The sequence below is a fragment of the Primulina eburnea genome, chromosome 5 (genome assembly GCF_022965805.1).
Source record: "Primulina eburnea isolate SZY01 chromosome 5, ASM2296580v1, whole genome shotgun sequence".
NCBI classification, from domain to species: Eukaryota; Viridiplantae; Streptophyta; class Magnoliopsida; order Lamiales; family Gesneriaceae; genus Primulina; species Primulina eburnea.
In genome coordinates, this window is record NC_133105.1 from 5,991,304 (window position 1) to 6,017,486 (window position 26,183).

Consider the following 26,183-nt stretch of genomic DNA (forward strand, 5'->3'; position numbering starts at 1 on the left):
CAAATGTCATCTATTCCAATGTCGTCTTAAACCTGCTGACATTTTTTAATGTCATTATAAGATGTTAATGACAACTTCATACGTGTTACTAATAATTCATATAATGACAATTTTAAATGTCAAGAAAACTCATATTTAAATACATTTATAGATGCCTTGTTATTATAGTAATAATGACAAATTTATATGTTAGTTAAAATCATTTATAATGACGACTAAAAGTGTCATGTATATTATTTATACAATAACAAATGTGGGAATATTTGGGTTGGATAAATATAGGAGGAGATAAATTAGATAAAATAAATGTTAGAATAAAAAAACATATTAGATTAGTTATCCTGACATTTTTAATTGATGTCATTTTTTATATGGAGGGAGACAATTATTTTCCCTCCTCCAATATTTATCTAACCCAAATATTCTCACACTTATTTCTAGTGTAATTTCTTAGTTTTTAACGATTTTTTACGATGTGGGAAAAGTTATTGTTTCCCTCCATATAAAAGATGACATCAATTAAAAATGTCATGATAACTAATCTAATATGTTTTTTTATTTTACACATTATTAATTTTTTACAAGTGTCATTATTAAGTATTTGTAACAACATTTAATTAAAAATGTCTACAAAAAAGTGTCACAATAGCCATTTATTGTTGTAGTGAAACTTGTGTGAGACAGTCTCACGAGTCGTATTTTGTGAGACAGATCTCTTATTTGGGTCATCCATGAAAAAATATTGTTTTTTATGCTAATAGTATTATATTTTATTGTGAATAGGGGTTGACTCGTCTCACAGATAAAGATTCACGAGACCGTCTCACGAGAGATATACTCAGATATTGCTCTCTTCAAAGAAACATTGTGATCACTATTTTGGTGTTGTGGTGATGACAATTTCTTTCGAGGAACTTCAAAACAAAAAACAGAATTTATAGACAACAACAAATATAAAGTTTCTCATAACATATTAGAGAAATTCGTACGACATTGTTCATAAATAAAATTATATTTATAGCACTTCTCCCAAAAGACCTGACTTTCACAAAAAATATGACGTACAACTTTGTGAATACGCACTTCTTCATTCAATTTTTTTTATATAAATAAACATTGATTCAATTCGAAAAATTGCACTACTTCCTTTCAGTTTATTATGGCAGGTTTTATTATTTAAACACTAAAATACTAGTAATCAAAATAATAAATCTCAAATGCGTATATTTGAATATTAAATATAATAATGGAGGTTTATCTCCACAATAATCAACACCAAAATACAATTTTTTTTATTTTTATTTTTATGTATTTTCATTTATAGGCGTTTTTTTTCTTTTTTACGTGATATTTGTTTTATATAGTTAATAGTAACTATTTTCAACATACTAAGCACATAAATTTGAATATATAAAAATACAACTTTCAAACTCAAATATTGGTATATTATTAAGGGAAAAACTTGTGTGAGACAGTTTCACAGGTCGTATTTTGTGAGACGGACCTCTTATTGTGTCATCCATAAAAGAGTATACTTTTTATGCTAAGAATATTATTTTTTATTGTGAATATCAGTTAGGGGTGTTCATCGGTCGGTTCGGTTCGATTTTCGGTTTTTTATTTCGGTTTTTTCGGTTTTCGATTTTACAAATATATAATCCGATATCCGAACCATTTTTCTTCGGTTCGGTTCGGTTTTCTACCGAAATGGTTCGGTTATTTCGGTCGGTTATTTCGGTTTTGATACAATTATTTAAATTAACAATATAAATATATTATAAAATATAATATGTTATCTTTTTAAATGATTTCTTAGTAAAATATTTAAATATAAAGTACAAATGAATTACATAAATAATAATCAACTAAGTATTATTCAAAATAAAATTGACGTTTTTTCTCTCCCTGTTGAGAGGTCATGTCTTTCTCTCCCGGTTGAGAGTTTTTCTTCTTTTTTCACCATAATTTCTCGATCCACCTGTGTAAGGCAAAATGGTAGATAGATTTGAAAGCCTTTCAATCACAAACGAGGAAGATGAGGAATTATTTCTGGAAGCCATCCAGAACCAAGAAGGGTTGCTACATCTTGATCTATACTTGGTGGGGCGATTTCTTACAGAACGTCCCATAAATTTCATCGCTATGAGAAACCGAATCGCAAGCATTTGGCGACCAGGGCGTGGGGTAAATATCACCGATCTGGGGTCTCGGACCTATCTGTTTCAGTTCTTTCACGAAATGGACGTCAAACGGATAATGGAGAGCGGCCCTTGGTCCTTTGACAATCAGTTTCTCCTCCTACGGCAGTTGGCACCAGAGGATATTCCGAAAGAGATTCCGCTTTTTACGTTAGCTTTTTGGGTCCAGGTTCATGATTTTCCAGTGGGGTACATGTCTGAAAGTATTGGAAAACAACTTGGAAATTTCATAGGCACTTTCCTCGAATATGATGTAAACAACAATTCTACAGCCTGGAGGAAGTTCATGAGAATTAGAGTTATGTTCGATGTTCGCGGGCCTTTAAAACGATACAAGAAGATAAGGAACACGCAAGGTGCTTCGTTCACAGTTAACTTCAAGTACGAAAAATTAAACTCCTTTTGTTTTGTATGTGGTATGTTGGGACACACTGACAAGTTCTGTGATATGCGCTTCTCTATCCCTGAGGACAAGCTAAACCGCGAATGGGGCCCCTGGCTAAGGGCTGCCACACGGGGCACCGGCGAAGAAGAAGGTGAAAAATGGCTCCGCAATGATCAAGGGGGTATTTTAGGAAACAAAGGAGGACCCGTGAACAAAGGAATCCCGGAGAATATGCACATTCCGAATATACTAGCAGAAGCTGAGAATCAGGCCTCAATCGTGAAAATTACCAATCCGCATTCCATGCAGAGTATGAAGATAACTCCACAAATCACGGGATACAACCAGCAAACTGGAGGTTCTAACCCACCAATCAATTCAAATCTAACAGGAGGGCGGGAAGATCAGGAGATGGAAATTTTGGAAGAAAGGAAAAGAAGACGTGGGCAAAATCCAAAACAGGCCCATAAAAAAAGGATGGAAGTAGACAGTGTTCGGGAAGTTACTGAAGGCCAATATACTAATGGGCCCAAAGACAACAATATCGAACTTGATTTAGGGGCAGGACCTGGACTCCAGGCCTGCCCAGAGCAATGATTATTTTAAGCTGGAATTGCAGGGGACTGGGCCACTCTCGTGCAATTCCTTCTCTTCGAGACTTGGCCCGTGTATATAAGCCCGATGTTATTTTTTTATTTGAAACGTTAGCCCACTCTCAAAAACTAGAAGACATCCGTGTTCTTCTTGGTTTCGAAAATGTTTTTGCTGTTGATAGAATAGGACGTAGTGGTGGTATTGGTGTTTTATGGAGGAAATCTGAACAAGTCACAGTAACAAATTACTCCAGCAACCATGTGGATCTCAGAGTTTCTGATGACATGAATGGCGAGTGGCGATGTACAGGATACTATGGCTATCCGGAAAGGACTCGTAGACGAGACTCTTGGAACCTTATTCGATCTTTGGCTGCACAATCCAACTTGCCGTGGCTGTGTATTGGTGATTACAATGACATGCTATCTACCGAAGACAAAAGAGGAAGAGTTGAACACCCTCCATGGCTACTCAGCGGTTTTAGAGAAGCAATCGAGGACAGCAACTTAACAGATATCCCATTACTCGGCCATCAATTCACATGGGAAAGAAGTAGAGGATCTGAAAATTTTGTGGAAGAATGAATTGACAGAGCAATGGGTACACCGTCATGGGTGGGTAAATTTCCATTGGCACGACTTCGCAACCTAAGTGCACCAGTGTCAGATCATTCCCCGATCTTGCTAGAAACAGAGGTCAAGGAAAAAGTGTTCCAAAAGCACCAATTCAGGTTTGAAAACCGATGGCTTAGAGAACCTGAACTTCAACCGATAGTGGAGGAATGTTGGACCAGAAACAGAGAAAGTGACGTGCTAAGAAGACTTACTCTATGTTCGAAGGTGCTGGACCCATGGGGCAAGACAGTGGATGGAAACTTCCGAACCAAAATCAGAAAATGTAAGGAAAAACTGGAGTCTCTGCGAGACAAGTATGATGAAGAGTCCACCACCAAATTCAAGGAAACGAATGCACAACTCGCTTCTCTACTCGTGGAAGAGGAAGACTATTGACGTCAAAGAGCAAAGCAATACTGGCTAAAAGAAGGGGACAGGAACACTCGCTTCTTCCACACCTCTGCCTCGGCAAGGAAACAAACAAACAAGATAAGTGGATTGAAAGATGTAAATGGACACTGGCAAGATGAACAAAAAAACATTTGCGAAGTGGTACAAAGCTACTTCCAAAATCTATTCGCAGAAAATAACCACATGTCAAATGAAGTGACAGATGAGGTCCAACCGTGCGTGACAGAGAGACAAAATGAAGATCTCTTGCGGCCTTTCACTCTCGATGAATTTAAAGATGCCGTCTTTGACATGAAACCGGACAAGTCCCCGGGGCCTGATGGTTTTAACCCGGCTTTCTATCAACGGTTCTGGTCTCTCATTGGGACAGAGGTATTCTCCAGCTGTGTAGGATGGTTGCAAGCCATGACTTTCCCCCTACACTGAATGACACAAATGTGGTGCTGATCCCGAAATGTAAGAATCCACAGGCCATGAAAGACCTTCGCCCCATCTCTCTTTGCAATGTGCTTTATAAAATAATCTCCAAGGTCCTCGCCAACCGAATGAAAAAGGTTCTGCCCCATGTTATATCACCGTTTCAGTCCGCATTTGTTGCAGGCCGATCCATAACAGATAATATCCAAATTGCTTTTGAAATCACCCATCAGATGAAGAGGCAAACCCGAGGAAAAACTAGTAACACAGCTTTAAAAATCGATATCTCCAAAGCCTATGATCGCATTGACTGGGTTTATCTTCTTCGGATCATGGAAAAACTGGGTTTTGCGTCGAAATGGATCCAATATATGAAGTTGTGTGTCACTACTGTCAGATACTCCTTTCTGGTCAACGGGCAGGCTACTGATCCAACAATTCCACATCGGGGGCTTCGCCAAGGGGACCCTTTATCACCCTATCTTTTTATCTTATGTACCGAAGGACTCTCGGCACTCATCAAGAAAGCTGAGAGACTGGGACAGATTCATGGGATTAAAGTGTGTCGAGGGGCTCCTTCCATCAGTCATCTCTTCTTTGCCGATGATAGTATGCTCTTCTTCCGAGCAAAAGCAGACGAAGGGAAAAATGTGAAGAGTATACTAGAAAAGTATGAGAAAGAGTCGGGCCAGGCCATAAATCTTTCAAAATCCAGCATCATGTACAGTGGTAATGCCCCCAACGCCGAAAGGGCAGTAATATCAGATATCTTGGGAGTCTCGACAGCTATTGACACGAGCCGATACCTTGGTCTCCCTTCGCTGATTGGTAGAAACAAAAAACAGATATTTTCTTACCTAAAGGATAGAGTTTGGACACGCTTACAAGCTTGGAAACAAAAGCCGTTGTCTAAGGCGGGCTGTGAAATCCTCATCAAATCAGTGGCTCAAGCAATCCCAACATATTGTATCTCTACTTTCTCCTCCCCCAATCCTTGGCAGAGGAAATACAGCGGATGATCAATTCATTCTGGTGGGGTAGAAAACAAAACGCAGCTAAAGGGCTAAATTGGCTTCGCTGGGAAAAGTTATGTGTCCCGAAAGAATATGGCGGAATGGGGTTTCGAGACTTCTATGGATTTAATTTGGCAATGCTGGGAAAACAAGGATGGAAACTTATTAGTGATCCTAATGCTACAATCTGTCGCATCTACAAAGCTAAATACTACCCGAGAGGGGACTTCTTAAATGCCAATCTGGGGCATAATCCAAGCTTTGCTTGGCGTAGCATTTTGGCTTCCCAAGTAGTGTTAAAGAGAGGATATAGATGGAGGATTGGTGATGGGAGTCATATCAACATTTGGAAAGATCCATGGCTTCGTGATCCCACCAATCTCTTTGTCGAAAAACCTGTGATGCCGGAGCTACAACACTGGACAGTGAAAGAGCTGATGCTACCAGAAACAAGGGAATGGGACCACGACATCATAGCATCGATCTTTGAGGACAGGGATATCAAAGCCATTACTGAAATTCCACTAGGACCGCTCCACACCATAGACCAGCGAATTTGGCATTTTAGCAAGACGGGTGTTTACACAGTGAAGTCGGGCTACCACGTGGCTATGAGCTTGGATGTACACAGAGAGTCAAGAAAGATCCATGGTAATTGGAAGGCAATCTGGAAGTTGGAAGTCCCACCAAGAATCAAAGTCTTCCTCTGGCGAGCTTGCAGAGAGTGTCTCCCTCACCGTATAAATCTACAAAAACGGGGAATCCAAGTGCCATCCCTGTGTGTAGTGTGCAACAAGAACCTGGAAAATTCCTGGCATACATTTATATCATGTCCGTTCGCACGAGATTGTTGGGAACATGCCAAGGTCCTTCAGATGGTAGAAGCACAAGCAGAGGATGCAGAGGGTTTCACGCATTGGGTATTCAGGATCATCAAAGAAATAAGCGGAGCAGAGCTGAGCAAGTTTGTTACCATACTTTGGGCAATCTGGAAACAAAGGAACTCTCTATTATGGAACAACCATATCGATACCCCAGCTAGAGTGGTAGATACAGCCATGAGCTTCCTTTATGACTGGATATCCCTAGAGAGGAATGATAAAGACTTACAGAAAGTAGGAACAAGACCACAAGCGAGCTCTTGGACACCACCTCCTAGGGGCGTTGTTAAATGCAATATTGACGCAGCCTTCTTTGATGATATTCAATCGGCTGGAGTAAGTATGGTGATACGAGATGCTGAGGGTAGATTTGTTACTGCAAGAACAACCATGATTAAAGGACTTCGATGCGTCAAAGAAGGAGAAGCAATCGGCCTGTTGGAAGCCTTGTCTTGGATCCGCAATATGGATTATTCTAAGGTTATGTTCGAAGTGGATGCACAGACTGTCCATCTGGCCATGAAGGGAAATGCGAATGACAACACGGAGTTTGGAAGCATAATGGAAAGTTGTAGAGATATAGTAGCTTCTAGACCAGGTTTCACGGTTCATTTTGTCCGTAGACAATCAAACGAGGTTGCGCATGTGTTAGCAAAGCAATCTCGCTTTTATGATAGTCCTTTTGTGTGGGTAGAGACACCAACTTGTCTTGGTGAGCTCATGAACCTGTACTTTGCTAATTCTTCAAATGAATGAAAGTATTTTGTCTTGTAAAAAAAAAAAAAAAGTATTATTCAAAATAATTCTTCATTCACTAATATCATCTCAATAAATATATAAAATAAAAATAACATTATTAATTTAATTAAATTTCGGTTTTTTCGGGTGGTTCGGATTTGACATTTATAATTCGAAACCGAACCAAATTAATTTCGGTTTTAACATTTATATCCGAATTATAAAATTCGGTTTTCGGTTCGGTTTTGTGTTCGGTTTTTTCGGTTTGGATTTTCGGTTTTTCGGTTTTATCCGAAGTTTGAACACCCCTAATATCAGTAGGGTTGACTCGTCTCATAAATAAAGATGAGTAGGTCTCATGTGAGACCGTCTCACGGATCTCAATCTGTGAGACGGGTCAACCCTACTCATATTCACAATAAAAAGTAATACTATTAGCATAAAAAGTAATACTTTTTCATGGATTATCCAAATAAAGATCCGTCTCACAAAATACGACCCGTGAAACCGTCTCACACAAGTTTTTGCCAATAAAGATTTGTGAGACCGTCTCACAAGAGAACCACTATATTATTATTGGACAAAAATTTTTGTGAGACTGATATCTTATTTTAGTCATCCATGAAAAAATATTACCTTTTATGCTAAGAGTATTACTTTTTATTGTGAATATCGGTACGGTTGACCCGTCTCACAGATAAAGAATCGTGAAACCGTCTCACAATATACCTAGTCTTATTATTGTTATTATTATCATGTGGTCTGTAATTAAATTCTTACAACTCCTTTTTTTTTTTTGGCCATTTTGTTTTCTTCTTTCCGCGCACGGCTTTTCGGTATTCAACTTCAATAATTGATTCGGATCTACTTGAATACTGGTTTCGTTCTTTAAGCGGAGTCGATATATAAATGTCCCTTTTTCCGAACTTTATGTGAAGTTTATTTGTTTTTATTGGCCCTTTTTTATTCACATTACATACGGGTGTGGTTTTTTGCGTCAATATCCATGAACGGCGGCGGCGTGGAGGAATCGCTTCTTGAAAAGCGGCCGGGCGGAGGAAAAGTTGTGAGCTTGGCGAAGGAGTTCGGTGGGGAATCGAAGAGACTATGGAGACTCGCGGGGCCTGCTATTATCACTTATATATTTCAGTATTCATTGGGTGCATTGACTCAAACTTTTTCTGGTCAGTTGAACGAGCTGGATTTGGCTGCGGTTTCTGTGGAGAATTCCGTGATTGCTGGTCTTGCTTATGGGTTCATGGTATGATCTATTTTCTAGCTTCATTTCCTAGTCTTTTTGTGGGGATTTGCTTCAAATCAGTTATATGTTAATCTAGGGGTGATTTGATGCATCATAGCTGCGATATCCTTATTTGTTTGAAATTTAGAAAAATCTGCTCGTAATTGGTATGATTCACAGAGACTCAATTGTTTTCAATAAATATAATTACAAGAATATTAACTCAGGGGAGCCTGCATAATGCTTCTTGTATGCTTAAAAGATGATATGATTTGTGGGCTATGCTGTGCGTACATGTGGTGATTGTGGTAGCTGGTATCTGAAAAGATTTGGTTGGAGATTGGGGCTGACAAAATTTGAAGTTTTAGAGAATACCACATCAAAACTTTAACATTTAGTTGAGAGGTTGTTTCTGTTCCTCTTGAAGATGATACAACACACAGTTCTAATAGGCACATGGCTTGTACGCTTGTGGCTTATTTATACTTTTTTTTTTCATTTTTGATATAGCTAACACAAACAAGTTAGTTCCCTGGAGTTTACTATTTGAATCTTAGTTAAAGGAGGTGGCAGACATATACACTTAGATTAAGTGTGGCTTACTATATTTTGGGGGGTTAACATATAATCTTTTATTAAAAAAAACCCAATGAAAATTGAAAATCTTTCATTTAAGGGGTTGCCTGCTTGCCCACTTTAGTCTGAACTTGAAGTGTTGGACATGTATCATTTCTCTTGTTTTTATATCTTGCACCAAGATTCTAGTTTAACGGAAATACTCTTGACAAATTGTTTTCAATTATTGAATAAATTTGCAGTTGGGAATGGGAAGTGCATTGGAGACATTATGTGGGCAAGCATATGGTGCGGGGCAGATCAGAATGTTGGGTGTATACATGCAAAGATCATGGGTGATTTTGTTAACTACAGCTGTTTTATTACTTCCCATTTATCTCTTTGCTCCCCCAATCCTCACTCTCTTCGGGGAATCTCCTGAAATTTCTCGAGCTGCAGGTGCCATTTTTCTCCTTTCATGTCCAAATCAAAACGATTCTTCTCACGTATTAATTTTGTATGCTTAAACCTGATATTTGTGTTGCAGGTAAATTTGCCATCTGGATGATACCACAAATATTTGCGTATGCCGTGAATTTCCCTATACAGAAATTCTTGCAATCGCAAGGGAAGCTAATGGCAATGGCTTGGATTTCCGCTCTCGTTTTGGTTCTGCATATTTTCTTCAGCTGGCTTCTGATCTTGAAACTCGGATGGGGTTTAATTGGAGCAGCAATCACTCTAAATGCATCATGGTGGCTTATTTGTATTTTGCAGTTGATTTACATTTTCATAACCAAATCCGATGGTGCATGGACAGGATTTTCATGGCTGGCATTCCATGATTTGTTCGGTTTTATTAAGCTTTCCTTGGCCTCTGCTGTAATGTTATGGTGAGAGATTATTAATGATAAGCTGATTTTTTCCCTGGAAAGTTGGGAAAACTGTTTGTTGAATTCTTGATTCTCATTCCTTAATTTGATTTGATATCGCAGCTTAGAGTTTTGGTATCTGATGATATTAGTGGTCATAGTAGGCCGGCTGGATAACCCTGTGATACCCGTTGACGCGGTTTCTATCTGGTATGCTCCTAATTTTTTTCATTTTATTATTTTCTTTTCATGTTTCATCGAAGGACAAAAAATCCTTGTGATATGATCACCTATATTGCTTAGGATCACTCAAATTTAAACATTTTTTGTAGTATGAACATTCAAGGATGGAATGCAATGATAGCAATCGGATTTAACGCTGCAATAAGGTAATATTTAGCCGTCATCTATGTGTACATCATGTATGATTTTGGCATATAAATGCATATCTATTTGTATTTGCTAAAGAACCGCCACCATTTTTTATCCAGTGTAAGAGTATCAAATGAGCTTGGAGCCGGGAATGCTAGAGCTGCAAAATTTTCCGTGGTTGTGGTTTCAGCCATGACTATGTTGATTGCTATTGTTTGTACTGCAATCGTAATAGGAACTCGAGACATTTACCCATACCTTTTCACCAGTAGTGATCCTGTAGCTAAGGAGACTACTAGATTGTCGAGTTTGCTTGCGGTTACAGTTCTACTAAGCGGCCTTCAACCTGTTTTATCTGGTAATGATGCAACATCACATTTGAGATGTTAAATCCGTGTGTTAATGACTTAATGTTCAAGTGCACTAACTTGCTTACTGGGAAATTTTTTATACATATGCATTTGGCTCATTGCAGAACATAATTGAGTTGGATTTATTTTACCATGTTTCTTAAAGCAGAAGTTTCATGTTTGCATAACGTTTTTGAAATTATTCTTAGTAAGTTTCTGATGCAAAACAACAGTTTAAATATGATGTCCAAATGCATTGTCCTATACATGCCATTTATATTTTTGAGTTCAAAGCTCAATAGGTTTGTGAACCGTATTTGATTCTATCGAACGCAGTCTGAAATTCAACTATAACTGACATATAAATGTCCCATGGTCACCATGAGCTCTTTAGCCATAGGTTTTATCAGACTCACGTCGAATTAGGCTCATGGGGGCGACAGGCAGAAGGAGGCCAGAGGGGGTGGTCGCCCCACCCCACCCCACCCCAGCCCTCCCCTCGTAAATTCTTTAATCCATCACACTAATTGAAGATTGTGTCGCCACCTAAATATAAATTCTGGCTCCGCTATTGGGGCGACTATTGCAGTATTGTTTGAGTTGCTCACAGATTCCCATGTTCAAATGTATTTTGTCTAGGGGTTGCGGTTGGAGCTGGATGGCAGGCTATTGTTGCATACATCAACATTGGTTGCTATTACATCGTAGGACTTCCCATTGGCATAGGCTTGGGCTTCCCACTTCACTTAGGCGCAATGGTAAATCGCAACAAACTTTCCTTAGTAATTTTTAATGATTTATGTTCTGAATACTAACGTTATCCATTCTAACCTAGAAATGAAATAAAGTTGTTTATTTACATAGGTTGTGAACTTAGATTCTGGTTTTGAGTCGCGCATAAGACATGCAACTATATGAAAAAATGTAACTCGTGAGCTTCATGGCCGTTATTTTCTTATATATTTTGCAGGGAATTTGGGGTGGATTGATTGGAGGAGTTTGTTTGCAGACGGTTATCTTAATATGGATAGTTGCAAGTAGAAACTGGGAGAAAGAAGTATTAATTTCAGCTTGCTTCTTGCCTTTCCATATACAACACACGCACACACTATGCTACATACGGATCCATCAAAAGTTCGTATTTTTATGAGTAAAACCTCGATCAATTCAGTTCAAATATTACTTCTTGCAGGCGAATGAAGCAGAAAGTCGTGTTAAGAGATGGGGTGGATCAACTGCAAATCATTGATCGCGATTAGAATCAAGAAAGAGGTGAGGCTAAATATACTCGTGAATCCAATGTTATTAATCTTCTGATTTGGTTCATCTGTAATTTGTCGGGGCTGAGGATTCAGCTTGACGAAAAAGTATAAAGCTCGTGTTTGGATCGAAGAATTTGAAATTTTTTGTCACCTTTGGCAAATGTGAGGTACACATAAATTATTGAGTTTTTGTTTTTAAAAAAGTAAAGCTAAATCTTAGTACTTTCACTTAACGTACTAAATGATCAATATATGTCTAAGTATGACATTCGTCAATGTTCATCCAACTTATCACGGTGGTGTTAATTTAACTCAACTTGAACACAAGATTTATCAAGAATTCCGAACCAGTACTTCTTTGGATGTATACCTATCGATTGAAAACAAGAGCAGCAATTGTGCAAATCGAAGTAAAGAATGGAGATGTTAATTTTTTTATGTGGTCCGGTGAAAAACTCAATTCGAGGTTGATTTGACTGACCTTGAATCGAGTTTTAGTTTGTATATACGCGAGCTACTCGACATATTTAAATGCTTAATATTTATTTTTACAAACGTATCATATGATAAAACTAAATTGGAAGAAGTTGGACTATGTGATAAAACTAAAAATATAAAGTGTAGAACAAATTTATTTTAAAATAAATAAAATATTTATATTAAATAATTTAACATTAAACTTCTATTTTTTAAAAAGTTACAAGTACTGCCACTAAATGCATTTGAAGAATGAGTTCTTTACTCGTTTGACTTTGCGACGCAAATTAGTTTTTACAAACGTATCATATCTATTTAGATTAATAATGTTTTTCATATAATTTAATCATAATTATAATAATTAATCTACTTTAAAAATTCAAAATTATCTCTATAAATTACATATTTAATATAACTATATTATAATTATCCAAATAATGATTTAGAACGATAACAAAATTTTATGAATCAACTCGATCTATCAATTATCATATTCATGATTCATATATGTAATAGTCATTATTTCACACACGCATCGTATGTAGTTCGTTAGTATGAAAGTATTTTTTTCTCAATATAAACACAAGAACGATAGAAAAAAGACTTCCGATGTTTATCGGATCAATGCGAATTGTGTAGAAGTGATACAAGAAGGGTCTCTACCCGATTCCACCTTAGTGACAATGATGTGGACAAAAAATCTCTGAATGAGTTCCTACTACTATTGATGTCCAGATAGATATATTTTTATAATGTTACTAAAACATTATTCTTTAATCAAATATTGAATATAAATACGTTAAACCCAATTAAGGGTAAATTTGTGAAAAATCCATCTGCACATCTTTAAATTAAACTTCAGTACCTCATCATATTTTTTTAATATATAGTATCTGACAATCATATGATTTTAGTTTCAACTACCTACAAACCCAAAGTTACAATTTTGCCCTTTTATTATTTAAAATATATATAATTTTATCAACAAAAATTACACATTTTTTTATCTAAAATATAATTTCAAAAAAAAAATTGTTTTTTAATTATCATGGAATTAGAGTAAATACTTATTTTAACATACAAAGTACCTATTACGTGGTTTCAGATACTTTATTTCGCCTTTTGAATACTCAAAATATATAATAAAATACTATATTTTCGAAGAATCACCATAAATTTGGTCATTGTTGGTCTTTTCGTAAAAAATGCATTATGATAACTTATTCATGTCATTTTATCTATATAAAAAAACATAATTCACCACTCATCTTAAAATAAGATTAGATATTTATTTTGACTTACAAAATACTTATTTTGGAGTTACAAATGCTTAATTTGGTTCTTTGAATACTCCAAATGTGTAAGAAAATACTGGATCTTTGAGCAAACACCATAAATTCTGTAATTGTTAGTATTTTCATTGAAATTGCGTTGGGATGACTTATTTATGTCATCAAATTTTTGAAAAAACACAGTTTTTCACTAATAATTGAATTAGGAAAAATACCTATTTTGACCGATAAAGTACCTATTTTGGGGTTCCAGATATTTGATTTGGCTATTTGAATACTTCAAATGTGTAAGAAAATACTTGAGTTTAAATAATATTAAGTGACTTTTGATGACGTCATTTGTGAATTTAAAATGTGATACCTATATTGATACAAAGAGTATCTAATTAGAGTATACAAATACGTGATTTTACTCCCTAAATACTCATATCCAATTATTTGAAGATATCAAAATATAGTTTGATAACGATATTCATTAAATAAAATTTGATAACTAAATAAATACAAATAAGACATGATTTGAGTCCACAAACTTGATTTTATCTTTTAAATACTCAAATTTTATTATTTGATGATGTCAAAATATATAATTTGAAGTTAATATTGATTGACTTTTGAGGATGAAATGCATATATTAAAGATGTAATACTAAAAAATTTATACAAATAGTACCTAATTTGATCATACATATACTTTATCATTTTAAGACTCAATTTTGATTGTTTTAGCATATAAAAAAATATAGTTTCAAGTAATATTAAGTGACTTTTGATGTGTTATTTGTGAAGTTAAAATGTGATATTTAAATTGGTACTTATATTATTAATTCGAATGTACCAATACTTGATTTTACCCTCTAAATACTAAAATTCAATTAATTTTTTATGTCAAAATATATAGTTTGAAGGTAATATTGAGTTGTCTTTGATGATGATATTCGTGAAGTAAAATGTGATACCTAAATTATTACAAATAATACCTAATTCGAGTCACGAAATACTTGATTGTACCATTTAAAGACTCATATTTGATTATTGTTCAAAAAATATAGTTTGCAATTAATATTTTCTATGGTGTCATTCATGAAATAAAAATGTGATACCTGAATTGGTATAAAAAATACCTAATTCGAGTTACAAATAGTTGATTTTACCCTTAAATACGCATATCCGATTATTTGGGGAGTTCAAAATTAATAATTTGAAGTTAATATTGAGTGACATTTGATAATGATATTCGTGAAGTAAAAATGTGATGCTTAATTTAATAGTAATAGTACCTAATTCGACTCCATGGATATTATCGAGTGGCCTTTGGTAATGACACCAACAAAAGTTATTAACTTCAAACTATATTCTTTTACATTCCTCAAGTAAAAATGTGATGCCTAAAAATGTGACATATTATTATTTGATAATGACATCCGTGAATTATAAATGTGAAATCTAAAAATGTGAAATTAAAAATGTTTAATTTGACATCTCAAATAATAGAATATGAGTATTTATGAGGTAAAAATCAACTATTTGTAACTCGAATTAGGTTTTCATTATATCAATTTATGTATCGCATTTTTACTTCAAGACCATAAAAAATATTAACTTCAGACTACATTTTTTGACATCATCAAATAATCAATTTGAGTTTCTAAATGGTAAAATCGAGTATTTCGTGACTTGAATTAGGCATTATTTGTATTAATTTAGATATCACGTTTTTACTTCACGAATATCATAATCAAATATCACTCAATATTATCTTCAAACTATATATTTTGACATAAAAAATAATTGAATTTTAGTATTTAGGAAGTAAAATCAAGAATTCTACACTCGAATTAGATACTATATGTATCAATTTAGGTATTATATAACTTCACAAATGACACATTTAAAGTACTCAATATTACTTGGAATATTTTTATATGCCAAAATAATCAAAATTGATCTTCAAATGGTAAAATCAAGTATATGTATTAGCGAATTATGTACTATTTGTACCAATTTAGGTACCACATCTATAATTCACTAATATCATAATCAAATATCACTCAATATTAACTTCAAACTATATAATTTGACATCCTCAAATAATCGAATTTGAGTATTTAAATGATAAAATCAAGTATTTGTGGACTCATATTATGTCTTATTTTGTATAAATTTAGGTATCAAATTTTTTTTCCATGAATGTGATCATCAATGACACTCAATATTAACTTTTAACTGTATTTTGATATCTTCCAATAATTGGATATGAGTATTTAGTGAGTAAAAGCATGTATTTGTAAACTTTAATTAGATACTCTTTGTACCAATATAAGTATCACATTTTAACTTCACAAATGACAACATCAAAAGTCACTTAATATTATTTAAAATTAAGTATTTTCTTACACATTTGAAGTATTCAAATAGCCAAATCAAATATTTGGAACCCCAAAATAGGTACTTTATTGGTCAAAATAGGTATTTTTCCCAATTCAATGATTAGTGAGAACCTGTGTTTTTTCAAAAATTAGATGACATGAATAAGTCATTCTAACGCAATTTCAATGAAAATAGTAACAATTACAGAATTTATGGTGATTGCTCAAAAATTCAATATTTTCTTACACATTTGAAATATTCAAAAGGCCAAATTAAGCATTTGTAACTCCAAAATAGGTCTTTTGTAAGTCAAAATAAATATCTAATTTTATTTTAATATGAGTGGTGAATTACGTTTTTTTTATATAAATAAAATGACATGAATAAGTTATCATAATTGATTTTTCATGAAAAGACCAACAATGACCGAATTTGTGGTGATTACTCGAAAATATTGTATTTTCTTATATATTTTGAGTATTCAAAAAGATAATCAAGTATTCGAAACCCCGTAATAGGTACTTTGTATGTCAAAATAAGTATTTACTCTAATTCTATGATAATTGAAAAACAATTTTTTAAAAAAATTATATTTTAGATGAAAAAAAATGTGTAATTTTTGTGGATAAAATTAAATATTTTTTAAAATAATAAAAGAGTAAAATTGTAACTTTTGGTTTGTAGGTAGTTGAAACTAAACTTATATCATTGTCAGGTACTAAATATTAAAAAAATGTGATGAGGTACTGAATTTGAATTTAAAGATGTGCAGATGGATTTTTCACTAATTTACCCTTAAATTGGTAATCAAATGTACGAAAAAAAAAACCCTATTATCTTGATGATATTTGATTTACTTTTAAAGTTTAAAAAATCATTGCAAATATTTACACGATAAGTTATGTTAATGGCAAAAACTTGTGTGAGACGGTCTCACGTGTCGTATTTTGTGAGACGGATCTTTATTTGGATAATCCATAAAAAAGTATTGTTTTTTATGCTAAGAGTATTACTTTTAATTGTGAATATGGACAGGTTTGACCCGTCTCACATATTGAGATCCGTGAGACGGTCTCATGTGAGACCTACTCTATGTTAATTTAAGACAGACGTATAATCGTCACCAAATAAATTTTTATAGTTGAGTATAAAATAAATTCAATCATATTCAGATAATAGTCGAGGTAAGAACTTAAGAATGCTTCGTCGGTATTTTTTTTAAAAAAAAATTTAATGCAATGTTTTTTTTAATAAAAGAAAAAATGTGCCATCTTAAGAAAAAAGGAGTAACATTTTCATTCGAGTATGAAAAAGTGATGATTCGCATCTGTTGCGATCTTATTATGCATTTTTACTGTTCAACGTTAGAGATAAAATAAAGAAGAACAGTGTAAAAAATTTATTCAATCCTATGTTTTACAAATGGACTAGTGCGCAATAGAGTAAATTAATTATACACATGCCATCCGGGATCTAAAAATATAGAGATGACTGATTATAATTTCCTTATTTTCTTCGAATGGATTCAACCAATTCGACCAAGTACATAGCAATGATATACCAAGTAACACCTGCTAAAGAAACTTGGAACCAAGAACTGTTGACAATTGCTAGAGCTAAAGGACCACCGATGTGGTCTTTTAAGCCTCCCACCGGTTCTCCAATCTGTAACCCAGCCACGATTGCAGCAACTGTGGCGGTTGCTATCGGTACGCCCAGACGTAAAGTGTAGCTCAACTTGTCTTTGAGGATCAAGGATTCACTGGGTCGTGGTCGACTTGTTTTTTGGGTTGGAGAAGGATTGAAGGCAGGTTTTGAGACACAATATGGGGTGGTTGCCTCGGGGAGCCCAAGCGTAGATGGCACCCAATACTCAGACGACGACCCTTCAGGTCGAGTAGTGGTTGTCCCTGCTTCTTTTCTAGCTGCAACAGCGGCTTTCAACTTCTTAATGCTAGGTCTAGCACGTTTTGTTGTCCCGGTTGTTAAATACAGTGTCGCTGGTGGCATAGCTTCTGTAAGGGGAGATTGCCAGTACAACCAATTTGATATCATTTGAATAGCCTGAATAGCTGAGGCCCTTGATGCTCTGGGGCTCTCTGATTCCTTCAATCAAAAGTTTTGCTCATTGGACCTGTTTACTTACTGCAGCATTGAAATGCAGTGACTCGTTACTAGGACACAGAAAGTTCACCTTGGAGTAAGCTTTATGCTTGGTATATCTGGCCTGGAATTTCTCCACCTCGTTAAAAATATCGGAAGTACGAACTCCCACTGTATTGCCTACACCTATTCTGACCCTGCCCCGCGGCTGCTTGGACATGATAAATTCGAAGGCTGGCAGGTCGGACCTCTCCACAAACCTTTTGTTTAGTTGCAAAAATGAGTATTTACAAGGAATAAAAAAGGTGATATTAGTTCTTATAGATAAAAAAAATGTATCAAATCAAGAAAATCTGCTATTAAACGAGAGTAAATATGATCAATTGGTGTGTATTGTATCCTCACGAGATGCAGTCGACTGGGCATGCACCAATAGCTTCTTGAATCTTGTCTTCTTGATCAGCCCATTGAGCCACGACTCGAGCTCTCCCATATACTGATTCAACAGCAAATGTTTTCGAAGCAGATAAGGCACATTTCAAGCAACCCACGCACTTGACTTCATCAACAAAAACAGCCCTTTGTTCACTCTCTGATCCAAGCCACACTGAATATATAGGTTTGCCTGTGTACCCTCGCAAATCTGCAACTTTTGATAGCTCCTGAAAAAATCATGTATTAAAAGCACAGAATGAGAAGAATACACAAATGATATATAGACCTCTTTGAACTAATCGATGCCTGAAATTCAACTGCGTTAGTTCATCACGATGCTCAAATTGTTGTTTTATGGGGAAACTACTACTGCACGACAGTTTGACAAGCGCATTAATTTCATAACATCAACATTAAAAATTAGCTAATAACAATCTTTGATGACTTTTAGGACTTTTTCTTCCATCGTTAGTTACTTCAAGAACCAGAAAATGGATAATCCGTTCTGAATATTTACTGAGGGAGCTAAGCAACAACAAATTAATGAAGGTAAAACTTTCAGCATATATAATCATCTCAATCCCAAATCACAGATTATTTATCAAACAGATAAATGCACCCGTCGATTCTGCGGGTAAAAAACCTCAATACGACAATATTAAAGCAAGAAACTACAAAGGATTAAAGGAACACGAGGAACTCATCATCAACCTTGTCGTAAGCCATGCGTGAAAGAGGGTCAGAAAGAAGAGCATAAGCTTCATTAAGAACAATAGCCATGTCATGCCCCGCCGGCCCCGCTATATCCGGGTGACACCGCTTCTGCAGCGCCCGGTACGCTTCCTTGATCTGAGACCGATCGGAAAAATCGTCGACCCCAAGAAGCTCGTAAAGATTGAAGTCCGTAATCGCGGAACCACACTGTGAAGACCCAGACGCTCTGCAAGCCGGAACATTAGTTCTACTTGCTTTCTTGTGAGATGATAGCTTGGAGTTCGCCGGGTAGTTAGCTATTAACGCTGTTGATTTTGTGATGATTAATGAAGGTGTGTGCAAAGAGAGGAGTGCCGCAGGCTGCCTGCATACTTTGGCCGAGGAGGAAGAAGAAGATTAGAAGTTGGAGGAGGAGAAGAATCAAGAAAGGGTCAATGGTCGACGGTACAAGTATTTCATTTTTCTTCCCTCCTTTGGGGAAGATATTTTGAAAATTGGAGGATATTTTAAATTTTATTTTTAAATATTAAATTTTGGATTTGAGTTTTAATAATAAACTCCATGTACAAAATAGATAATATATTCAACTTTTGACTTAATTTTCATTCAGTTTGAGACAAGAACTTGTGTGAGACGATATCACATTTCGTATTTTGTGAGACATATCTCTTATTTGAGTCATCCATGAAAAAGTATTAATTTTTATGCTAAGATTATTACTTTTTATTGTTAATATCGATATGGTTGACTCGTCTCACAGATAAAGATTGGTGAGATCGTCTCACAAGAGACATACTGTTATATTCAAAACTTTGTCCGATCCATCACATTGTTGCTCGGGATTAACGGTCTCCATTATCTTAAATTAGCTCATTGTCATTTTAAATTGATAGTTAAATAAATAGATGAATCTATAAACATAAAACTCGCTATGTAAAACAACATATCTTTCACGTTTTAAGAGTCAAATACAATTTTAATTATTTACACAAAATTTTATGTCTGATTTTAAAAACCACGACCATAAAAATAATCGATCATGTGCAATTTTTTTATTGGGATGGACTGGTAAATGCTAATCTGGCGCCTAATTAGGCTAACATGAAATACTTTATTTTATAAATGTACGAGAAACAAACAAGTCTTCGTCAATTTGCCTTTGGCCTTTAGAGTGTGGGGTTTTTTTTTAAAAAATATTATATTTTTAAAACTTATTTATTAAAATATAGCAGATTTTAAAACTTTACAAAAATATGGCAATCCGGAGTATGAACTCGCGGATTCAGATGAGGGTTTAACCAAAACCGTCGCTAATAGCGACGGTATACCAAACACCGTCACAAATTGCGACGGTTTTAACAATAACCGTCGCTATGGCAAGGATTTTCCTACAAATCACACCGAGTATTTGGCGAATTCATCCCATCCTTCAGCTCAAATTTTCAGTTTCGGCACTCTTCTTGAGCAGTTTTTTTTTCTTCGGTCCGTGTCTTTTTTTTTTTTTAATAAAAATTCAGTGATTCTCTTTCTGTCGCATATCAATTTATCTCATCCTTCAGCTCAAAATATATTTTAATTTCTCAAAAAATAAAATAACGTTATTTCATATATAAATTTAATTCCATAACAATAATATATTAAATTTTAAAAAAATAATGTTACCTATTAGGATTTACTTGTATAAAATAATCTGTCAAAGTTAAGCTTTATTACAAATAACCTGTATGAAATAACGGGTTTTGGTTTACCGTCGCTAGTAGCGACGGTTTTTGTTAAACCGTCGCCGACGGATTCTGAATCCGCGAGTTCAAACTCCGGATTGCCATATTTTTGTAAAGTTTTAAACTCTGCTATATTTTAATAAATAAGTTTTAAAAATATAATATTTTTAAAAAAAACCCTTAGAGTGTGTTTGAAATCATAGAATTCAAGGGGGGAATTTGATAGGATTTGAAAAATATTATTTTAATGTTTTAAAATATGGAATTTTAAAATGAGATTGATATTTAGTGGAATTGATGAGATTTGATTTAAGGCAAAAAATTGTGTGAAACGGTCTCACGGGTCGTATTTGTGAGACAGATCTCTTATTTGGGTCGTCCATGAAAAAGTATTAATTTTTATGCTAAGACTATTACTTTTTATTGTGAATATGGGTAGGGTTGACCCGTCTCACATATTAAGATCCGTGAGACGGTCTCACATGAGGCCCACTCTTGATTTAATTAGTTGAAATCTTTGCGAAATAGGTAAAATTTCATGGGATTTCATGAGATTTGGGTCATGAAAAGAAATAGAAGTATTTTTACTAATAAAGTTTTATAACTTAGCTTATAAATTTTAAATGTTTTTCTAAAATTTTATAAATTACTATTAATCCAAAAATTCATATTATCAATTCATAAATATTTATATCACATATATTTTTGAAAAAATTATTTCAAAATCAATTTTAAATATTTTTTTTCTACAAATTCTATAAATAAGACACTATTATTAAAAAATTGTTGTTTTAATAGTAAACACTTTATTTATCAAAATTTGAACATTTATTTTTAATGATAAACTTTATAATTTTTATTTATTAATAAAGTATTAATTTAAAAATATTTTTTACATGTTCCAATTTTTTTTTTGGATATAAAAAATAGAATATTTAGTAAATATTGTTGACAAACAAATCATATTATAAAATAGTAGGGATGTTAACGAGTCCAGTTTTTACATAGACTCGCAATGAACTCGCCGTGTCTGAGGCAGGGTTTATGCATACTAAATAGGTCATGGGGCAGGTATGAGTCCAATTTTTCAGGCTCGTCCCGACATGGGATGAGTCATGCGTCCTATAATGCTCGGCTCATATATATACATATAAATACTCTATGATTTTAGTTTTATTAATGTCCATTTGAGATGTCAATATTTTTTTTATGAGCTAATAACTCTTTTTTATGTAATTCATTATATCGTGAAAATATTTTGTTTGTCATTATTAAGTGTGGTCGAAGACATGAATTATTTTCGATTATGTTGTGTTTAGAGGACTTGTTTGTTTTATAATTCAGTCATGTAAGAAGAAAATTACTGTTTTCATTTTAAAAAAACGGGCCTCATGGATCTAACTATCCCCGTTTTGCATTCGCAGTGGGAGGAATCCGAAAAAAATTTAAACGGTGTGAGGCGAATAATGCGTCAAAATTTTCTTCATGGGACGAGTATTGTGTCTAGTTATATTCATCTCATTGATATCTCTACAAAATAATAATACAAGATTTTTTTAATTTAAAATAAATTAGTTTTAATGGTTAAAACAAATTCCAAATTACATATAAAATTTTGCCAAACACCCAAACAGAATTCAAAATCCATAGATCCAAAATCCAAATCCAAATCCAAATCTCTTTTTTTACTTGTCCAAACGTACTGTAGGCTTTGTTAGTAGGAATTGAGTGAAGTGCGCCTTTAGAAAAGTCGCATGAGTTGAGTAGACATGATATCTCTTTACCGATTTATGCAAGGAGAATGGAACAACTTCGTCAGGATTTCGGTGCAATCTCGGCATGCTGAACAGCAGCATCTCAATTTCCGTCTCCGATGAGGAACACGACGAGCCCTCGGGTCGTTCGCGGGTCCGGGTCCACCGTAAGCGCAAGATACAGGGCCCGAGGGCGAGACCCGATTTCACTCGAAAATTCATCTCTAAACTCCTCAAGTGGTGGCCCGCCGTTGTCCTCCTATTCGCCGTCGTGCTCCTCATATACGAGGCTGTTAAAATCGGCAGAGTCCCGAATTCGGGTCCTCATCGGCTCAAGAATCTGGTAAATGTAGCTTCTCGGAGTAGTAATAACACTCCGGGGAATTTGAACAGGCTCGATCCAACAACCCGGATTGTTGGGGGCGCTCGACAGCGTGAGTCGCTTCTTCTTTTCCTTTTGAAGCATTTTTCTTTTGGAGAATTTGAATCTTGATTGGTTGGTTGCTGTATGCATTCATTTTGGTGTGGGCACGGGTGTAGAACTGTTACTGAATCCTGATTGTTGGTAGGTTGGTTAGTGGGAAGTGGGAACTGTCCCTTTTTCTTCCACCAGCTTTTCCTTAGTTATTTACTCAAGCTTTTGTCTGCAAAATCTCATGTTTCCATATTTCTTGAGTTATTTTTTAGTGGGAAAGAATTGATATTATACCATTTTGGTTACTTTGTATCAAAACGTGATTAGACTTGTTGGGTAAGTTATTGTGACTGATATTTTCTCGATCGTGGGGCAAGCTTATAATTTATCATGTTTCGAGTTTGTGATTCTCTCTTTTGAATTATTTTAGGTTGTTTGAGTATCCTACCTCCTGAAGAACTCGAGCTTTTAGATCTTCCGAAAGATTCAGATCATAGTAATCGAATAAAAAAGTTGATATACATTACAGAGATTGATAGAACCAATAAAGAAGAGAAATCAAACTTATCTGTAGGATATTTGGAGGGTACAAGATTTAATTTATTCACTGGGAACCAGACTCTTGAACAAAGAGAGCAAAGTTTTAAGGTAATTACGTCCTTCTTGTCCTTAAATTTCAATTTTTTTACTAACATCGAACTATTGCATGCCGTTAGTTGGCATGCTGAAGCTTTATTATTGTTTATGTCTCATTTTGATGGAAATAATGAGGCACAAGTTTTATAATGTTATAGGTGACTGAAACGCCTGAGGTCCACTGTGGTTTCTACACTGAAAATGGAGGGTTTAGAATTTCTGATGAAGATAAAAGTTATATGGATACTTGCAAAGCTGTGGTTTCCACCTGTGCATTTGGTGGTGGAGATGATCTTTATCAACCAATAGGAATGTCAGAGACATCACTTCAGAAGGTCGTCCATTGTTATCAACGTGTAAATCTTGTGGAGATTGTAATTTTTTGCCTTGTGTTTATGTTATTAAAGTTCCTGCAGGTTTGCTATGTGGCATTCTGGGATGAAATTACACTTGCAACACAGGAAGCAGAGGGGAAAAAAGTAAACGAAAACCATTTTATTGGAAAATGGCGTGTTATAGTAGTCAGGGATTTACCTTTCCGAGATCAGAGATTAAATGGTAAAATTCCTAAGGTAAAGAACTCTCAGATTTCACTCATTCGTTTTCTGTGCAAATTATTTTGGAACAAGAATAACTCACGCAGCTAGTGCATTGTACAAAGTAGAATGCAGATGCAAGTATCGCCGTCTTTAATAAATATACTTAAGAATTGAGTATTCAGCATTACTGACCAAGTTACATACCTATTTCCCATGCTCTTAGATACATTGCAGTTCTTTTTTCCAACTGCGTAAATTGGTTTATAGCAGTATTTCTGGTTAGCTTGATTTTGTCACAGATCGCACCCGCCCCTATATTTTGGCATGCATGATTATTTTTTCAACTTGTACGTGTGATTTTCTTTTCCCCCGGGTATAGAGTTGGAAAAATGACAAAGCCAGGCCAATATCTTAATCCAGAAATGTCGATTATTTAATTTAACTATAATGGGAATTGGGAAAGTTGCTAATCGGGCACATACATGTTCTATTTTCTTCTACATATGCCACTTTTCGTACTTACGTTTTTTACCTCTCTGCCAGTTGCTTCCCCATCGTCTTTTTCCAAATGCTAGATATTCTATTTGGGTGGATTCCAAGTCTCAATTAAGGAGGGATCCTCTTGGTGTGTTGGAAACCTTGCTTTGGCGTTCAAATTATGAGCTTGCAATATCTGAACATGGGGCACGCAGTAGTGTGTATGATGAGGCAAAGGCTGTCGTCAAGAAAAATAAAGCTACTCCAGAGGAAGTAGAGGTACAATTGGCACAGTATCGCCAGGATAGGCTTCCGGAGGATAAGAGGTTTGACGGAAAGAAAGGTATGCTTGCATTTCCTGTGCTACCATGTTCTGAAATCATACTGTTGAACAATGTGATGGATACTATCTCCTCGTCGCATTAATGAATTATTAAATTTGCACAAATATGGGATACAATGAGAATGAGATATTAACGTTTACGATGCTTGTAATTCTCAAGCAGCTCTAGCTGAGGCGTCCATAATCGTGAGGAAGCACACTCCAGCTACTAATTTGTTCATGTGCCTTTGGTTTGATGAGGTTGTTCGCTTCACTTCACGTGATCAACTAAGTTTTCCATATGTTCTTTGGCGGCTTAAAGGGTTATTGAAGGTCAATTTGTTCCCCGTCTGCACTAGAAAGGATCTCGTGAATAGCATGGGTCATATACGCAAGGCAAAGCCTCTGACAAATTGATTTCTATGCATTTGTTTCGCTGCAAATGCTCACCAACCTAATCTGGCTTCCACATGTTCATGATTGACGGCTACTGAGTTCAATTTTTTATGTCTGATTTTGTCAGGACGAATACTTCTTCGTTCTTCCTCGTGTTACTCATGGAGGCAAGTTTTTTATTCTATGTGGGGTGGTTCAGGATAGGGATATTGGAGGTGAAATTTTGTTGTAAATTGTTCATTAGACCCCTTGGGAACCAAACTAAATGTTTAAATGTAAATTTTTTTTTATTATAGACTTCAGGGGTTCTTTCTCCTCGGAGTCCCCATTTTGATCTGTTCAAATGAATCAAATTTGCTATCATGATGTTTTTATTGAAGAATTTCACACGATCATCTTCATTTAAGTCGACTTTGGATACCTGAGCCAAAGATTTGAAACTCATGTGTCCTTGTATTTAAAGTTATAACTATAGAGACGGATGAATTAATTTAATATACAAACAGTTGGACAATAATGACACAAAAGATATTATCTATTATAGGAGGGGATGCGTATTGTGCTACCAAAAGTTACAAGTCCGTTGTTTAGCTTAGCACATGCGATCTTTTAAGTCTCTGAAGTTCCAAAC

The 26,183-nt window shown here is 35.0% G+C and overlaps 5 protein-coding genes across 6 annotated transcripts; 4 read left to right on the top strand and 1 right to left on the bottom strand.

The window, feature by feature from the left end:
• Window positions 1–3,176: 3,176 nt before the first annotated feature.
• Window positions 3,177–3,761, top strand: LOC140831915 (uncharacterized). Its single transcript, XM_073195624.1, has one exon. The coding sequence runs from the start codon at window positions 3,177–3,179 to the stop codon at window positions 3,759–3,761; it is 585 nt and encodes a 194-aa protein (XP_073051725.1).
• A 12-nt stretch (window positions 3,762–3,773) lies between these two features.
• LOC140831916 (uncharacterized) lies at window positions 3,774–4,187 on the top strand. Its single transcript, XM_073195625.1, has one exon. It carries the CDS (start codon window positions 3,774–3,776, stop codon window positions 4,185–4,187), a length of 414 nt encoding a protein of 137 aa, XP_073051726.1.
• Window positions 4,188–8,131: 3,944 nt separating this feature from the next.
• On the top strand, window positions 8,132–12,130 carry LOC140832704 (protein DETOXIFICATION 33-like). Its single transcript, XM_073196855.1, has 9 exons — window positions 8,132–8,512; window positions 9,310–9,505; window positions 9,594–9,939; window positions 10,042–10,128; window positions 10,251–10,307; window positions 10,410–10,648; window positions 11,280–11,398; window positions 11,611–11,697; window positions 11,833–12,130. Exons 1-9 carry the CDS (start codon window positions 8,258–8,260, stop codon window positions 11,887–11,889), a joined length of 1,443 nt encoding a protein of 480 aa, XP_073052956.1. The 5' UTR covers window positions 8,132–8,257; the 3' UTR covers window positions 11,890–12,130.
• Window positions 12,131–17,416: 5,286 nt separating this feature from the next.
• Window positions 17,417–19,758, bottom strand: LOC140832705 (chaperone protein dnaJ C76, chloroplastic). The gene is made up of 4 exons (XM_073196856.1): window positions 19,290–19,758; window positions 18,549–18,805; window positions 18,235–18,403; window positions 17,417–18,146 (listed from the first exon to the last, which is right to left on the bottom strand). The coding sequence occupies exons 1-4, from the start codon at window positions 19,356–19,358 to the stop codon at window positions 17,547–17,549; spliced, it is 1,095 nt and encodes a 364-aa protein (XP_073052957.1). The 5' UTR covers window positions 19,359–19,758; the 3' UTR covers window positions 17,417–17,546.
• Window positions 19,759–22,747: 2,989 nt separating this feature from the next.
• On the top strand, window positions 22,748–25,922 carry LOC140832706 (probable hexosyltransferase MUCI70). 2 transcript variants are annotated; one of them, XM_073196858.1, is made up of 6 exons: window positions 22,748–23,201; window positions 23,613–23,830; window positions 23,977–24,153; window positions 24,235–24,390; window positions 24,901–25,177; window positions 25,338–25,922. In XM_073196858.1, the coding sequence occupies exons 1-6, from the start codon at window positions 22,853–22,855 to the stop codon at window positions 25,571–25,573; spliced, it is 1,413 nt and encodes a 470-aa protein (XP_073052959.1). In that variant the 5' UTR covers window positions 22,748–22,852; the 3' UTR covers window positions 25,574–25,922. The 2 variants fall into 2 exon arrangements, with proteins under 2 accessions (XP_073052959.1, XP_073052960.1); XM_073196859.1 differs by having other exon boundaries at window positions 22,750–23,201; window positions 25,341–25,920.
• The last annotated feature ends 261 nt before the right edge of the window (window positions 25,923–26,183 follow it).

Bases quoted from the DNA above. Each gene is read 5' to 3' on its own strand.
- LOC140831915 (XM_073195624.1), top strand. From the start codon at position 3,177: ATGATTATTTTAAGCTGGAATTGCAGGGGACTGGGCCACTCTCGTGCA.
- LOC140831916 (XM_073195625.1), top strand. From the start codon at position 3,774: ATGGGTACACCGTCATGGGTGGGTAAATTTCCATTGGCACGACTTCGC.
- LOC140832704 (XM_073196855.1), top strand. From the start codon at position 8,258: ATGAACGGCGGCGGCGTGGAGGAATCGCTTCTTGAAAAGCGGCCGGGC. The intron at 8,513-9,309 runs GTATGATCTATT...ATAAATTTGCAG, and splicing joins GTCTTGCTTATGGGTTCATG to TTGGGAATGGGAAGTGCATT. The intron at 10,308-10,409 runs GTAATATTTAGC...TTTTTTATCCAG, and splicing joins GGATTTAACGCTGCAATAAG to TGTAAGAGTATCAAATGAGC.
- LOC140832705 (XM_073196856.1), bottom strand. From the start codon at position 19,358: ATGGCTATTGTTCTTAATGAAGCTTATGCTCTTCTTTCTGACCCTCTT. The intron at 18,806-19,289 runs GTTGATGATGAG...TGATTTTTTCAG, and splicing joins CACGCATGGCTTACGACAAG to GAGCTATCAAAAGTTGCAGA. The intron at 18,404-18,548 runs GTGAGGATACAA...ACTAAACAAAAG, and splicing joins TGCCCAGTCGACTGCATCTC to GTTTGTGGAGAGGTCCGACC.
- LOC140832706 (XM_073196858.1), top strand. From the start codon at position 22,853: ATGCTGAACAGCAGCATCTCAATTTCCGTCTCCGATGAGGAACACGAC. The intron at 24,154-24,234 runs GTCGTCCATTGT...AAGTTCCTGCAG, and splicing joins CAGAGACATCACTTCAGAAG to GTTTGCTATGTGGCATTCTG. The intron at 25,178-25,337 runs GTATGCTTGCAT...GTAATTCTCAAG, and splicing joins GAGGTTTGACGGAAAGAAAG to CAGCTCTAGCTGAGGCGTCC.